This window comes from Ornithodoros turicata, chromosome 4, assembly GCF_037126465.1.
Source record: "Ornithodoros turicata isolate Travis chromosome 4, ASM3712646v1, whole genome shotgun sequence".
In the NCBI taxonomy this organism is placed as follows: domain Eukaryota; kingdom Metazoa; phylum Arthropoda; class Arachnida; order Ixodida; family Argasidae; genus Ornithodoros; species Ornithodoros turicata.
Genome location: NC_088204.1, coordinates 83,312,002 through 83,325,804, shown reverse-complemented (window position 1 = coordinate 83,325,804; position 13,803 = coordinate 83,312,002). Strand labels below are relative to the sequence as shown.

Below are 13,803 nucleotides of genomic sequence, written 5' to 3'. Positions count from 1 at the left end.
GGTCACACGGTGCAACAGTCCAGTGATAGTTCTGTCGAAAGATGTTTCGTTTTCATGACGTTCACCTCCGAAAATGTTCGTTCCACGCACACTCTCGAATTTTTCAAGCAGTAGAGGTTGGTTTACAACGAAACTTCCTAACGACGGAAACATAAGCTCGTCGGATCTTGTCTTCATGTTTGCTATACTACCGGGTGTCCTGTGAAATATGCATACTTCTGCAATGTCTTTGCTATAAATTGTTTTACATAGGCAGCCACTTGCTTTTTTAAAGGTGACTACTTGCAGATGCCACATAACCCGTAGACCCCTCACTGTGTCAAAACGACATTATTTTCTTGCTCGTACGCGGACTACGATGCAACCAGACAGTGTCAGCAAACGTGAATTGGAGTTCGCTATGTAAAACCACGGTTCAGGCAAAAATTTCAGTAGATTTAAGCGCGTTTTGACCGTTTTTCAGTATTTGAGTAGACCGACTCGAAGTCCAGTAGATCTACTGAAATTTCAGAAGACCTGGCAACACTGGGATGGATGAATGGATACATGGACGCATGGAGGAAGGAAACTAAGGTAACACAAGGAGCGGCCGCTCCGACACTTTTCTGGGGGCTGCATTGGAAACAACACCCCATTTTTCTACCGGGACGAGCGTAGCCGGCTTCGCATTGCATTCTGGGATGCTCCTGTCTACCACGTGACCGCTCACGTGACCCTCCAGACAGCATGGCGCCAGCAGACCAGACGACGCGAGCTGTAGTTGTGTCTCGGTTCAAATGGCAGTATTATGTTGAATGCGTGCCTGCACTTTATTTGTGTGTGTTGGAATGTTTATTGCTCTATTAGAAGACCAGTCACAGTGTGCAGAACGCAAAAGGAAAACGTGGGACCAGAAACATCACGTGTGGCAACTACTTCCAGCACATGTACGTTCCTTGATTAAGTGGTAAAGAATGCCGTTCTCAGAATACCATTAATCAGATTTGTACAGCAACAGAAGATATGCACAGTTGGAGGTCCCCAATGAACAATTCAAGATGACTCGAACACACACGGGCGACCTAGGTCGTTTATGTTTATTCGCTCGGAGGCGCTCGGACTCATTGCGAATACACAGCGAGCGAATAAACATAAACGCCATTAAAACAACTTACCGTGTTAAGAACAAAACGCTTTCCCGTGACAGAGCTGCTTTCAGTTCAACGAGAGCCGCAGCCGGGACAGGAACACATTACCATACGTCATTCCTACGATGGTGCTCACATTTTCAAGATAAATTACTTTCAAAAAGCAAAATCATACGGAGAGCAGCGAGAGAAACAAAGCCTTGCGAAACCGAAACTTTAGAGAGGATCACGTGGTGGACAGGAAGCAATGGCGATTTTGGCTCGAGCGACCGCTAGAGGGTGGCTACGCTAGTCTGGCGCAGAGCTGTATATTAAAAGGGAGTCTGGTCATTAATGGGTCATGCCTATACCTGAAGCTCCACCCACTTTTTCAGCTTTCCGACCAATGAAGTCTTGAAATATGGGGCGCTATCAATCAGCCTATCCTCACTATTTTCCCCCTATCCAACATGGGCAGCGCCTATGGCGGGCTAGCCCACTGATCTCGATTATCAGTGGGCTAGCCTCCTAAGCTAGGCTTCTAATGGCCAGACTCCCTTTGCCATACACGGCACTGACTTGACTCGGCTCTACCACGTGACTGTGTGTGGGCGGTCGCTGGCAACACCACCTAGACAGAGAAAGCCTGCTTACATCGACGTGACGTGATAACTAAGAGTCAGCCAATCAGCATCGTGTTTTCAACGGCGGCAGCCAATCACGAACTACTTTCACCGGTCGTGGCTATAAAGACGAACCACCGTCGTCTGCGAGCGGTGATTGAACGTTCTCGCGTGCTAAATGGGAAAACTTTGAAATAAAGCGCCCCAAAACCGTCTCAAAGTTTCTCAACACTGACTTTCTGTCTACATATTCGGCTCCCAAATAAGCTGCAATCATTTGCGGGTTCTTGAACTCGCAGAACGGCAGACGAATTCTGACTATATATGTCCAGGTAGCGATGGAGGGAGAGGAGGCAATAATGTATCTAGGTGGCGTTGTACGGCCGTCTGCCAGCGTCAAGGCTAGCATGCACTTGCATCATCTTGAAACGAGTGAAACGAGGATGAAAGAAGGAAGTCACTGAAAAGGTTAGCCAGCTGTAGGACTCGATCCCACATCTTCTACATTACTAACACGACTCTCCAGTGACTTCCAAGAGCGCGTCATTTGAATCAACTAACCTTTAACTCCTACATGTTTTCTCATTCAGACGACGGGGTGACGGGATCGAGTCCTACAGGTGGCTAACTTCCTTCTTTCATAATTAACTGCTTAGGCACTTGAGGCGTTTTATGTGTTTTGCCTTTCTATGTGTTCCGGCCTCAGAACATCAATTCCCATCATGTGAAACGAGGATCCTTTTCTTTTTGTAATGCATAGCTTTACCGGTTTATATATACCAATCAGGTCAAGTACTCCTTCTGGAAATTGCGTGATTATAAACGAACCAGCTACTGTACATTGAACCTTTTCATATACACAAAGGCTGTTTCACCTAATATATAAAAACAGACAGAAAAGAAACACAAAAATCGTACAAAAACATCTACTTGTCCGAGCTCTATATCGGGCCAACGCTATTTATCTCGAGGAAGACCTTGCCACGACTTAGGAGCACTTGCATCATATTTAATTGGCGAGTCCTTGAATTTTCCCAATGGAACTCGGAAATTTGCAGAGTCAACCTCACGTCTTACGGAAACAGAAAGCGCATGCTCATACAATGGCGATAGCCGGAGAAAGTCCTTTCGGATCTCCTTTCAACACTTTCCAAGCTTCTGCTGATAATGGTAGCATGATAGCAACGCAAAGTTATTTGAAACAAGTAGGAGGACACAGGAAGGAAGGGCCATTTTAGGGGATTAGGACAGGGTTAGTCGGCTATCATGGCAGTGGTGGAGTTTCACGAAAGAATAAGACAAATCATGCGTTGCACTTTGTTTGTTTGAAAAATTTGTTTATTTATTTATGTATTCCTCCGAGAGACGAAGCTATTACAGAAGAGAACAATATTAATACTTGTCCCAAATTAGTCAAAATACAAAAGTCAGCAATGACAGTCACATCCCACTATAACAATCAGTATGTTGGCCTGAAGCGTCAGAGCAGAAATAAATCTAAGCATACATCGCTGTGCTGAGAAGAAAACAAACACTGCAAAAAAGTTTCTATGGGTTTTAAAGGAATGCCTCCAGCAAATTGCGCAAGGGTTCGCCACAATGCGAGTAGTATAAACATGTAAGTCAAAACCTGACCTTCATGTTTGCAACTCGCATTGTCGGGAACCCTTGCGCACTTTCTACTGGGGCCACCGATTGTACGGAGGTCGTGTTACTGTTAAAAGTGCACAGTGCCGTACACCCGAGCTGCAAGACACCGTAAGAGCAGACGACGGAACAACGCTCAGAGGCGGAACAACGCAACGGAGCAATACACTGCCGCGCTCGCTGGCTCCGTCATAAAAGAAGTAACAAGTCAGCAACCATGGTCGGTACCTCGAGCGGTCAACGCAGGGCGCTAAAGGCCAATCCAATCCAATCCGTTATTTGTTTTGTGGCGTTCGTTGCGGTGACCGTTTATGGTGTTCATGCGTATACCTATGGCTATAGTTGGTTATCCACAGATGAAAATAAATCCGAGCGCCCGTTACTGGGATGAGACAAAGTGGACACACAGGACGAGCTTTAATCATCAACTGTTTTAGACGTATTTCAGTCCCTTATTCGTTTTTCCGTTTCTGGAAATAAACAGTGTCCTGTGTGTTTGTCTTGCGTCTCCCCCTTCCCAGTGCAGCGCTTCCAATTATTTTGATAGGCGAGGGAAGAAATGGTAGTCTTCGAGAAAGCAATGATTGTACCTTGCATAGAACAATATGTGTGAGCAGTATAACTGCTGATAGAATTCAACCCCCCCCCCCCCCAAACGTGTGCGGTATAACAAACCTATCAAACATCATGAGTACACATAGGCAGTTCACAACGAGGTTCGTAATTATTAAATAGCGGCGGCGACTAATTTTCCAAGTGTCTGAGAGGAACAAAGAAGAAAAATTGGCCATCCACTACTTGACAGAGCAATTTCTTATTTGCAGAGAAGCGTCAGGCTGCATTTGGAAAGGTAAGCCATCTATGCTGTAGACGAAGATTACCGTGAAAACAGTGCTCGAAAAGTTTGTCATCTCATAACAACCTTACAGTAGCATAAATTTCTCCTAGTTAAAAGTCAAATTTTATTACCAATAAAGAAATACGCATTTTATTCTCGGATATTATTTTGTCCGTGTAACCTCGGGATCGGGAAGAAGTTAATTTCTAATACTTCTGTGGAGGCAACTCGAGGAAAATCGTTTTCGATACCGGCAAATAACCCCCGAAATTGGTTGAACAGGATGAGAAAAGAACACCTGCTCCATGGCCAGACAAAAGCCGCGTTTTCATGAATACGACAGAAGCATATCGGTGTCTAAAAGGTGCGTCTTACGTGTACCTTCCGGAAGGGCGTTCCGTTGCAGCAATAGCGAGTTTAACGTACGCTGTCGTCTTTGGGTATGTAAGGCACAGCGTGGTGGTGGTGCTGCGCAAGGCGCAAAGCTCTGCTTGTGTCTTCAGTGTGCGCAGAACTACAAACGCTATCCCTTACGTACGCAAAGGCGACAGCGTACGTTATAGTAAACCTCACTTGGTTTTCAGCGGACGTAATATACGCACGTCGAATTGGTGACAACTTTTTTTCCCAGATGGCGCATGGTCGCGTGGCACTTTCGGAGCGGCAGAAATTTGCCACTTTTTCCACTTTCCGACCTCGAAGCGACGGGTGTCGTCACATCTGCGTCGTGGGGGTGAATAACTCTACAAAATCAAGTAAACTACCTAGAAGAACATGAAAAGGGGGTGACAACAACGAGCACCAGAAGGAAAGGCCATGACTCGCTCGACATTCGTATAATCCGTACACCGTATAGGGACCCTACTTTGGAAAACAGTTGCCGTCCCGAACGCCAATCAAGTGCCGTAACGACACGATCAAATCATTGGAACGAAAAATGGCAACAGCGAATGCTGCGGTTCAAGGAGAAACAGGATGGTCCAGTTTTGAATTTCTAGAAGCGCCACCTACCAGAGACCAACTAGCGCAGCAAGCCTCCCACTCGGGTGGACGAACGGAAGCTGAAGCGGACCCTAACGGAGAGCCCGGGAAAGCCACAGAGGCAGCCCTGACTTCAGCCTGTGGTATCCTGAGATACCTGCCCTGATTCAAAAGGGAATAGGCAAACCTAAACTAAAACCTCTACATTTCTGGCGCTCATGTTCGGGTGCCAACGGTCACTCGATTCATCGCGGGCGCCTAGGAATTCCGGAGCATTAGGACGTGTTGCCATGAGACGACCACGCGAATTCGCCATTAGTAGTGTGAGGCGCACCTCCGTATTTGGGGGAGGGGCCAGCCGAATGTGCAAACAACCTGGTCCAATCCACTGGTCTCTTGTTCCTCATATCCTCCCACCTAAGGGTTCCCGAGAGCTATGCCAGCGGGACGAGAGAGGAACGAGACGAGACATGGAAAAGCAACAAAACCAAAGGATTTAATGCAACCCCAAATCGAATACCTGTACAAACTTGAAGCACTGTCTCTAGTACAAGCCTGACTGTTCAACTGTTCAAATAGCTCAACTACCTTGCCACTGATGCACGCGCTCTCCGTTCGATTCCCCGTTTCTCTTCCTCGTCGTCGTCGTTTTTATCCCTTGGTCGAACACAGAACATGTAATTGTGCCTGGATGCCAACTTTGAACTCGCGCACAGTAAGTGTCATCGCGTTGTCTTGAAAGTTGGCGTGCTCCAAACGTCACACATGAACAACAACTTTATTTAAATGATGATGAGTGTGGGCGACATGAACGTTTTGATAGGTTGAGATTTCAAATGAGCAGCAAATGAGCGTTGCGATTGGCCCACGTACGAGGGCCATAACGGGTGCGGCCCTCAAGTTTCAATGCCCTCTAGTTACACTAGAGTGAACTTGTAACTATGTAACAATGTACACAGTTGCCACCTAGAGCCTGCATCTCTTCTTGAGCTTTCGGACTCGACTTGTATGCCTTCTAAACTCAACGTTTCCTGGCGAGAAATATAGCAGCACGTGATTTGCACTTGTGTTTACCCGATGGTCCCATCTGTTGAGCAGATTGTTTACATACCGATACGCTTCTGCCGTATTCATGTCACGATATCGTCCGCCGGTTGTCACATTCAAGAAGGGATGCATCCCTGCCGATGTCCACTAGGGGGAGCCACACAGTGCATTGCTGCGCCTTTAACAACATCTTATTGGAGAATACAGGGTGAAATAATTAATGTGGTTTGCATGCTGAAAAATGAAAACGTTCGTAAGATTTTCGTTATGCGGATTTTTTCTTACAAATATAACGACTCGGGATATATGTCTACTAGCGCGGATCTTACGTGCGGTTGATGATACTGTGAATGTTGTCCGCGCTCACCTTTAATGGTGGTATTAGAGTGTTTGGAGGGCGAATATTGAGCAAATCATGTCCATGAAGACACAGGGACACCTTTCAATGACACACGAAATGCACTTATTTTATAAATGCAATAGTAGGTTTCACATTATAAAAACACGCTCGCAAAACAAAGCAATGCATTCAAAGCATTGCACGATTCCCGACCCATCTTTGGCAAAACTGTCGTTCCGTGAAAATAAATTGGTTGTCCGTTCACGTAGATGCGTTCGCATAGAAGAATGAATATAACCCATAAGGAAATACGGTTTTTCTACAACACTTTCAGGTTCATCACGTAAAAAGTTGTTCATAAATCATAAAAAGCATATTGCTTGGCGTCCCGATAAATCCACTCACTGAGGCACTTTTCTGCGAGACATCTTTCCCACTCGATTACCAAATGAAAGCCATAGCAGGAGCCCTTCATCTGGGTGATAGAAAATGGCCCAAAGTCTGACCATAGGCACAAGTTGTTGAAGAACTGTCCCTAGAGTCTTGGAAGATTCCCTGTTCCTGACCGACCACGTGAGGAAAGACGGGACAGTTTTGGAGCCGAGAGTAGCCATCGGTGTCCACGAATCCCGTGGATGGTCGACGGAAATCAGCTCCGTAGTTGTTCCTGTACAGGTCCAACGTAGAATTTCCAGTTGACGTGGCGTGAGTTCTGTTGGGAGATAAATACCGACACACTTTGCTATTTAAAGGCGCCGTTATTTGCACTACTCTATTTAGGTACCGTTACCCTATTTAAAAGTAGCGCGATACTAGTGGCGCTACAGATTTACGAATGTAGCGCGATACCGCTACCGCAACGCAATTACCCTTCCGCTACTTTCTCGCCGATGGATATACGGCAGCCAGATTGAGGGCTGAGCCACGGCCGCGACTCGACTTCTTTGAATCGGGCTTACATGATCTGACTGGACCTACTCTAGCGTCTAATTTATTTTATTTTCTCCCTCAAAAGTAGTGGTAGCGGAGGCGGTTCCGCTACTCAAAATTGTAGCGTAAATTACTTTGCCGCTACAAATAACAGATGTAGCGGAGTTATACCTCCGCTACTGAAAAAAGTAGCGATTCCAGTAGTGCCGCTACGCACAACACTGGTCTTGGAGGCTGTGCCTATACTACCGGACATGATAATCGATGCAATGCACGATACAACTGGAGATCGAGACGTAAATATGTGTGTTATGGCATCTTCATATGACATAGATGAAAAAGAAATGTTGGTGTGGTTAAAATGCATTCAAGGATCTAACCTGTCTATCGTTCCTCCAGGGCCGAGAGCACCGCTCTCTAAATCCTCCCTTCCAAAGCAACCTGGCATTCTGAACCTGTCCTGAGAGAACTGGTCTGCAAATCTATGATGATGATGGTGCGTTGCCCAAGACGGGTTCGGAGGTGGGGCCAGGTATTGAGACCCAGTCGGAGTTAAGCCTAAGTGGACATAAGAGTCACTCATGCTCGACAATCCGTGACTGTTCTGATGACCGCTCTGATCGACACTGGTCTCGTACTTGCAGGTGGACGTCAGGGGAGGTTGGCCACCTGGACAAGTGGTGTGGATTTGAGAAATGAATCCGGATTTATCTTTCCATATCGAATAAAACTCTTTTTTCATTAAATCCGTCACCAAATCCGGGAAGTATTCTTAGCTTAGACTGGCTTCGGCGTGTAAAAATTAATGGGCAGTGCATGGCTACTATTACGAGTGTATCTCGCATAATAGTGGCGCTCTCTCACTTATGAACCAACGATCAACAACACAGAGACGAGGAACATAGCTGGAATCTCATTAATACCTAAAAGCACGAGATGTTATTCAGAAATTGGAAAGAACGAAGCGGAAGCTCTAGAGTATTATGTATCAAGAATGCTGTATCGTGGACAGCGATGTATTCTGCGGAGACACGAGATTTACTCCACTTTTAACCGCAGAATCTCTCGATTACAAGTTACGGGGAAAAATTACAGCTACATACTGTTACTCACTTTTGTAAGTAACTAGGTCACAGCTCTGTTCCCACACAGCTGTACCCATATATGGTAATTGTGGTCGGGTAAACTAGAGGCGGACTTTCAATATGACAGGGTGGTGCATAATACGGATTGAGGGCGTCCAACGTGTAGAAAGTGATTGATTCAACTGAGTTTGAGTTTAAATGTTACGAAACGAAAAAGTGATTTAACTCAAATACAACTCCGTCCGCAGAAAAAGGGCGCAGTCCGACACCAAATCCCTCTGCAGAAAAGTGATTCGATCCAAATCAATTTGCAAAAGCACGATTAAACCCAAATTTCTCTCGAAAAACGTGATTCAATCAAAATCCTACTCTTTAACTGACCGCTAATTAAATCCACAACTGTCATTTCCTGCGTGCCACTTTTACTTGATATTGAATCCCATAAAAGTGATCCATCCTCATGGGTGTACCTCTGCCAACAGCATCAACAGTGTGCACCGGGACGTCGTGTACTGCGTTGATTGACGCCGGGCCAAATCGGTGGTGCTGAGGAGTTGCAGGCGGAGTTGGTGGGCTGGTAGAGGGTGGGTACAGCGATGGTTGTGTGTGGACTTGGCAAGGATGATTCGGAGCTGAGTCGCTGCTTTGTTCTATGTTTCTGTAACAAATTCAACGTAGGTGATTAGGACCGCCCTAGTGAGGACATATCATACACAGATGATGCTCTCTTTTCATGCAGCGCAAGGATCTGTAGTTGATGGTGGCGCCGCGCTCTTTGTATTATGAGGTTTCGTTTCAGAACTATTTATATGTTGTGAATGTATTTTACGGCCTCGTCACGCAAAATGAGCATATTCATAAAACGAGCGCTTTGCGCAGCGAGAAAAGAAAAACTGTGCAGTACCTCGTGGCTGTTGAAGTGGTAGCCTCGGCGTTTCTCGGAGAATGGTTCTTTACTCTGGGTCCTGCAGAGCTTGACTCTTCGCTTACATGTCCTTTGGCTGATTTCCGCCTTCTGGGTTGGTACTTGTAGTCGGGGAAGTCTTTCTTGTGTTTACAACGGAGACGCTCCGCTTCTTCCATGAAAGGGCGCTTTTCGTCATCTCCCAACACTCTGCGAGAGGAAAAGTTTCTTCTCATCAGCTATGACAGTAGCGTGACACGTACACCATGGTGCGCTAGTTGCTGTCATCTTCCGGAGCATCGTAACGCCGCTCATTGCAACATTTGTAATGACACTGTGATGTTACACATAAGGCCTATAGTATGGCGACATGTTGAACGTGGGTAGGACTGTGGACCACCTGGGATTCTTTTCATGCAATGTGTACCTCCCCCACATTGCTACCGCCCTCGGCAGGGATCGAACACGCCATCTTGAGCTCAGCAAGCCACTCCGTTACCGACTGAGCGACCGAGGACACCCTTTGTCGAAAGGCTTTCCCCCACTTGTAAGGAAGGGAAACGAAGTCGACAAACGTGCCCAGTCTGACCAATAGGGTTAAGTTCTCTACAGTTTTTCACAAGTGGGATCCGTCGCTACACGAGCGATTGACGAAGGGCTACTACCAAGTTTCCGGAAACTGATAAGGGCGACGAAATAACGGCTCAGTATTTCAGTTGGCGAATTGCGCTTCTGTGAGCGATGTAATCTCTGCGATAATGAGACCAAAAATGGGATTTTGATCGGCGCTCGAGACACAAGGGGGGTTATGTTTAATAGAGTGAAAAAAAAAAAAAAACGGAAATGTCAGCCAGGCTATTGCCAGCTTGCTATTCCGAAAAAGAAACTGGAAAATAAACAAAAAGAAAGAAAAAGAAAGGAACTGAGAACAAACAAAATAAATAAAGGAAAGGAACAAATGAAAGAAGAAGAGGCACGCAGTGCAGTGCAGTACAGTCACGAAAGATACTCGATATTTCAATATGGATCCTGTCTGTCTTGTATGTGGCTCTATCTCATGTTTCCCGTGGCTCCGATCTTTTCAATATGGATCCTGCCTGTGCTGTGCATGCCTTTGTCTAGAGTCCTCGTGGCCGGGGGAGGGGGATATGTTTATTAAGAAAAAAAGAAAAGGAAAGGCAAGGTTAGCCAGGCAAAGAGCCGGCTTGCTATTCCGAAAAAAAAGGCCGGGATTTTTAACTATAGATCCTGTCTGTCCGTATGTGGTTTTATCTCGTGTTTTCCGTGTCTGTTTTTTTTTTTTCAATATGGATTCTGTCTGTGGCTTTGTCCGGTGTACGCGTGGCTGGGATTTTTTCTGTTAGCGGGAAGGTTTCAGGAGATTGGCGTGTCTGTGAAAGAAAAACCTCCTCGCCTCTCCGCACCAGAGAGGAGGAAAACAGAGTGACATGCTCGTGCGCAGGTGTGGAAAGGGCAAGCGGTGCGACAGAGCGGCAGCTGCGTGCAATCAAAAGGAAGCACACAATGGACCTTTTTCAACACGGCCTATGCGCATGCGCTTGACCTTGAGGTGCTGGAGAGGGTCATCTCCGTCTTCACTAGATGGCGCAGCATGGGGACGACAGAAGTGGGGACCAGTGGGGAGACAGCACGAAAGGCGCGAGCTCGTCGGTCCCACTCCAGGCCGGTTTGGGTCACGTGGTTTTCATATGGCGAGCAGCGGCGTGGTTCGCTGTAGATCCGCTAGGATACGACACATTTGTGAAAAAGGTTCATTGGGCGTTTTAGCACATCGGAAGCGTTTCATGTAAACAAACAAAGGAAGCTTTTAAATTCAAGATCAGCAACGTGCCAATTGAAAGGAATCAGGTGCTTCGCGTACTATATTAGTGATGCATAATGTAAACCCCCGAGACTAGGGAACATGAAGGGACAGACAAAGCTGAAAATTTTACTTCACAGACCACAAATATACACACACAAAGGGAAGGGAAAAGACACAGGTGAGGACAAAATAAGGTGTGGGAAAACGAGCAGCCTGCTCAAAGCCGGACCGAAGATTACGGATTGGTTCCTGACACAGTTCATATAAGGGGTTATACAAAGGGTCTCTTTCAAGAGCCTTATGTGAGGGTTCACTTGAGAAGCCTTTACAATTGTTTCATCCCATAGAGCGCTCAACATTCCTCCAAATCCTTAGCAATTTCGGAGTTTGAAGCTTTATTTTTTATGCTCTCTGACACAATCATTTAAGCAACGCCTTGTCTGTACAATATAACAGAAACCACAAGCTAGGGGGATCTGACAGACGACGTTTGAATTGAACAGGGGACGAATTTGTTCCTGTTGGCGTCCCGAGTTGTGGAGTATGGCCTCGGAGTTCTCCAACAGATAAAAGAACTATAGGCTCTAGCTATTCCTTGAGCTCTGAGCAAATCCTGCTGTGCGACTTTTCGTAACTTGGGGAAGGTAACTGCTCTTGATCCTGATCTCTTAGACAATGAGCAAAGCAGCAGTTGACTAGGGTCTCTTTTTAAAGTACGAATCATATAGGAGCCATACCTCTAGCCCAACAGTTCTACTATGCATGGCCTCGGAGTTCTCCTACAGATAAAAGAACGATAGGCGTTAGCTATTTCCTGAGCTCTGAGCATATCCTGCTGTGCGACTTTTCGTAACTTGGGGAAGGTAACTGCTCTTGATCCTGATCTCTTTGACAATGAGCAAAGCAGCAGTTGACTAGGGTCTCCTTTGAAGACACGAATCATATAGGAGCCATACCTCTAGCCCAACAGTTCTACTATGCATGGCCTCGGAGTTCTCCTACAGATAAAAGAACGATAGGCGTTAGCTATTTCCTGAGCTCTGAGCATATCCTGCTGTGCGACTTTTCGTAACTTGGGGAAGGTAACTGCTCTTGATCCTGATCTCTCTGACAATGAGCAAAGCAGCAGTTGACTAGGGTCTCCTTTGAAGACACGAATCATATAGGAGCCATACCTCTAGCCCAACAGTTCTACTATGCATGGCCTCGGAGTTCTCCTACAGATAAAAGAACGATAGGCGTTAGCTATTTCCTGAGCTCTGAGCATATCCTGCTGTGCGACTTTTCGTAACTTGGGGAAGGTAACTGCTCTTGATCCTGATCTCTTTGACAATGAGCAAAGCAGCAGTTGACTAGGGTCTCCTTTGAAGACACGAATCATATAGGAGCCATACCTCTAGCCCAACAGTTCTACTATGCATGGCCTCGGAGTTCTCCTACAGATAAAAGAACGATAGGCGTTAGCTATTTCCTGAGCTCTGAGCATATCCTGCTGTGCGACTTTTCGTAACTTGGGGAAGGTAACTGCTCTTGATCCTGATCTCTTTGACAATGAGCAAAGCAGCAGTTGACTAGGGTCTCCTTTGAAGACACGAATCATATAGGAGCCATACCTCTAGCCCAACAGTTCTACTATGCATGGCCTCGGAGTTCTCCTACAGATAAAAGAACGATAGGCGTTAGCTATTTCCTGAGCTCTGAGCATATCCTGCTGTGCGACTTTTCGTAACTTGGGGAAGGTAACTGCTCTTGATCCTGATCTCTTTGACAATGAGCAAAGCAGCAGTTGACTAGGGTCTCCTTTGAAGACACGAATCATATAGGAGCCATACCTCTAGCCCAACAGTTCTACTATGCATGGCCTCGGAGTTCTCCTACAGATAAAAGAACGATAGGCGTTAGCTATTTCCTGAGCTCTGAGCATATCCTGCTGTGCGACTTTTCGTAACTTGGGGAAGGTAACTGCTCTTGATCCTGATCTCTTTGACAATGAGCAAAGCAGCAGTTGACTAGGGTCTCCTTTGAAGACACGAATCATATAGGAGCCATACCTCTAGCCCAACAGTTCTACTATGCATGGCCTCGGAGTTCTCCTACAGATAAAAGAACGATAGGCGTTAGCTATTTCCTGAGCTCTGAGCATATCCTGCTGTGCGACTTTTCGTAACTTGGGGAAGGTAACTGCTCTTGATCCTGATCTCTTTGACAATGAGCAAAGCAGCAGTTGACTAGGGTCTCCTTTGAAGACACGAATCATATAGGAGCCATACCTCTAGCCCAACAGTTCTACTATGCATGGCCTCGGAGTTCTCCTACAGATAAAAGAACGATAGGCGTTAGCTATTTCCTGAGCTCTGAGCATATCCTGCTGTGCGACTTTTCGTAACTTGGGGAAGGTAACTGCTCTTGATCCTGATCTCTTTGACAATGAGCAAAGCAGCAGTTGACTAGGGTCTCCTTTGAAGACACGAATCATA

General features: G+C 46.2%; 1 protein-coding gene across 2 annotated transcripts in view; it reads right to left on the bottom strand.

Annotated features, from left to right (window-relative positions):
• Positions 1-3,051: 3,051 nt before the first annotated feature.
• The window catches only part of LOC135392190 (transcription factor SOX-9-like), a 38,151-nt gene continuing 27,399 nt past the window's right edge, over positions 3,052-13,803 (bottom strand). For both annotated transcript variants that reach the window (XM_064622890.1, XM_064622889.1), the window contains 4 exons: positions 9,502-9,711; positions 9,068-9,255; positions 7,893-8,181; positions 3,052-7,294 (listed from right to left, as the gene is read on the bottom strand). In XM_064622890.1, coding sequence (XP_064478960.1) covers positions 7,054-7,294; positions 7,893-8,181; positions 9,068-9,255; positions 9,502-9,711 — 928 coding nt within the window. In that variant the 3' untranslated portion in view covers positions 3,052-7,053. The remainder of the gene's footprint in view (positions 7,295-7,892; positions 8,182-9,067; positions 9,256-9,501; positions 9,712-13,803) is intronic.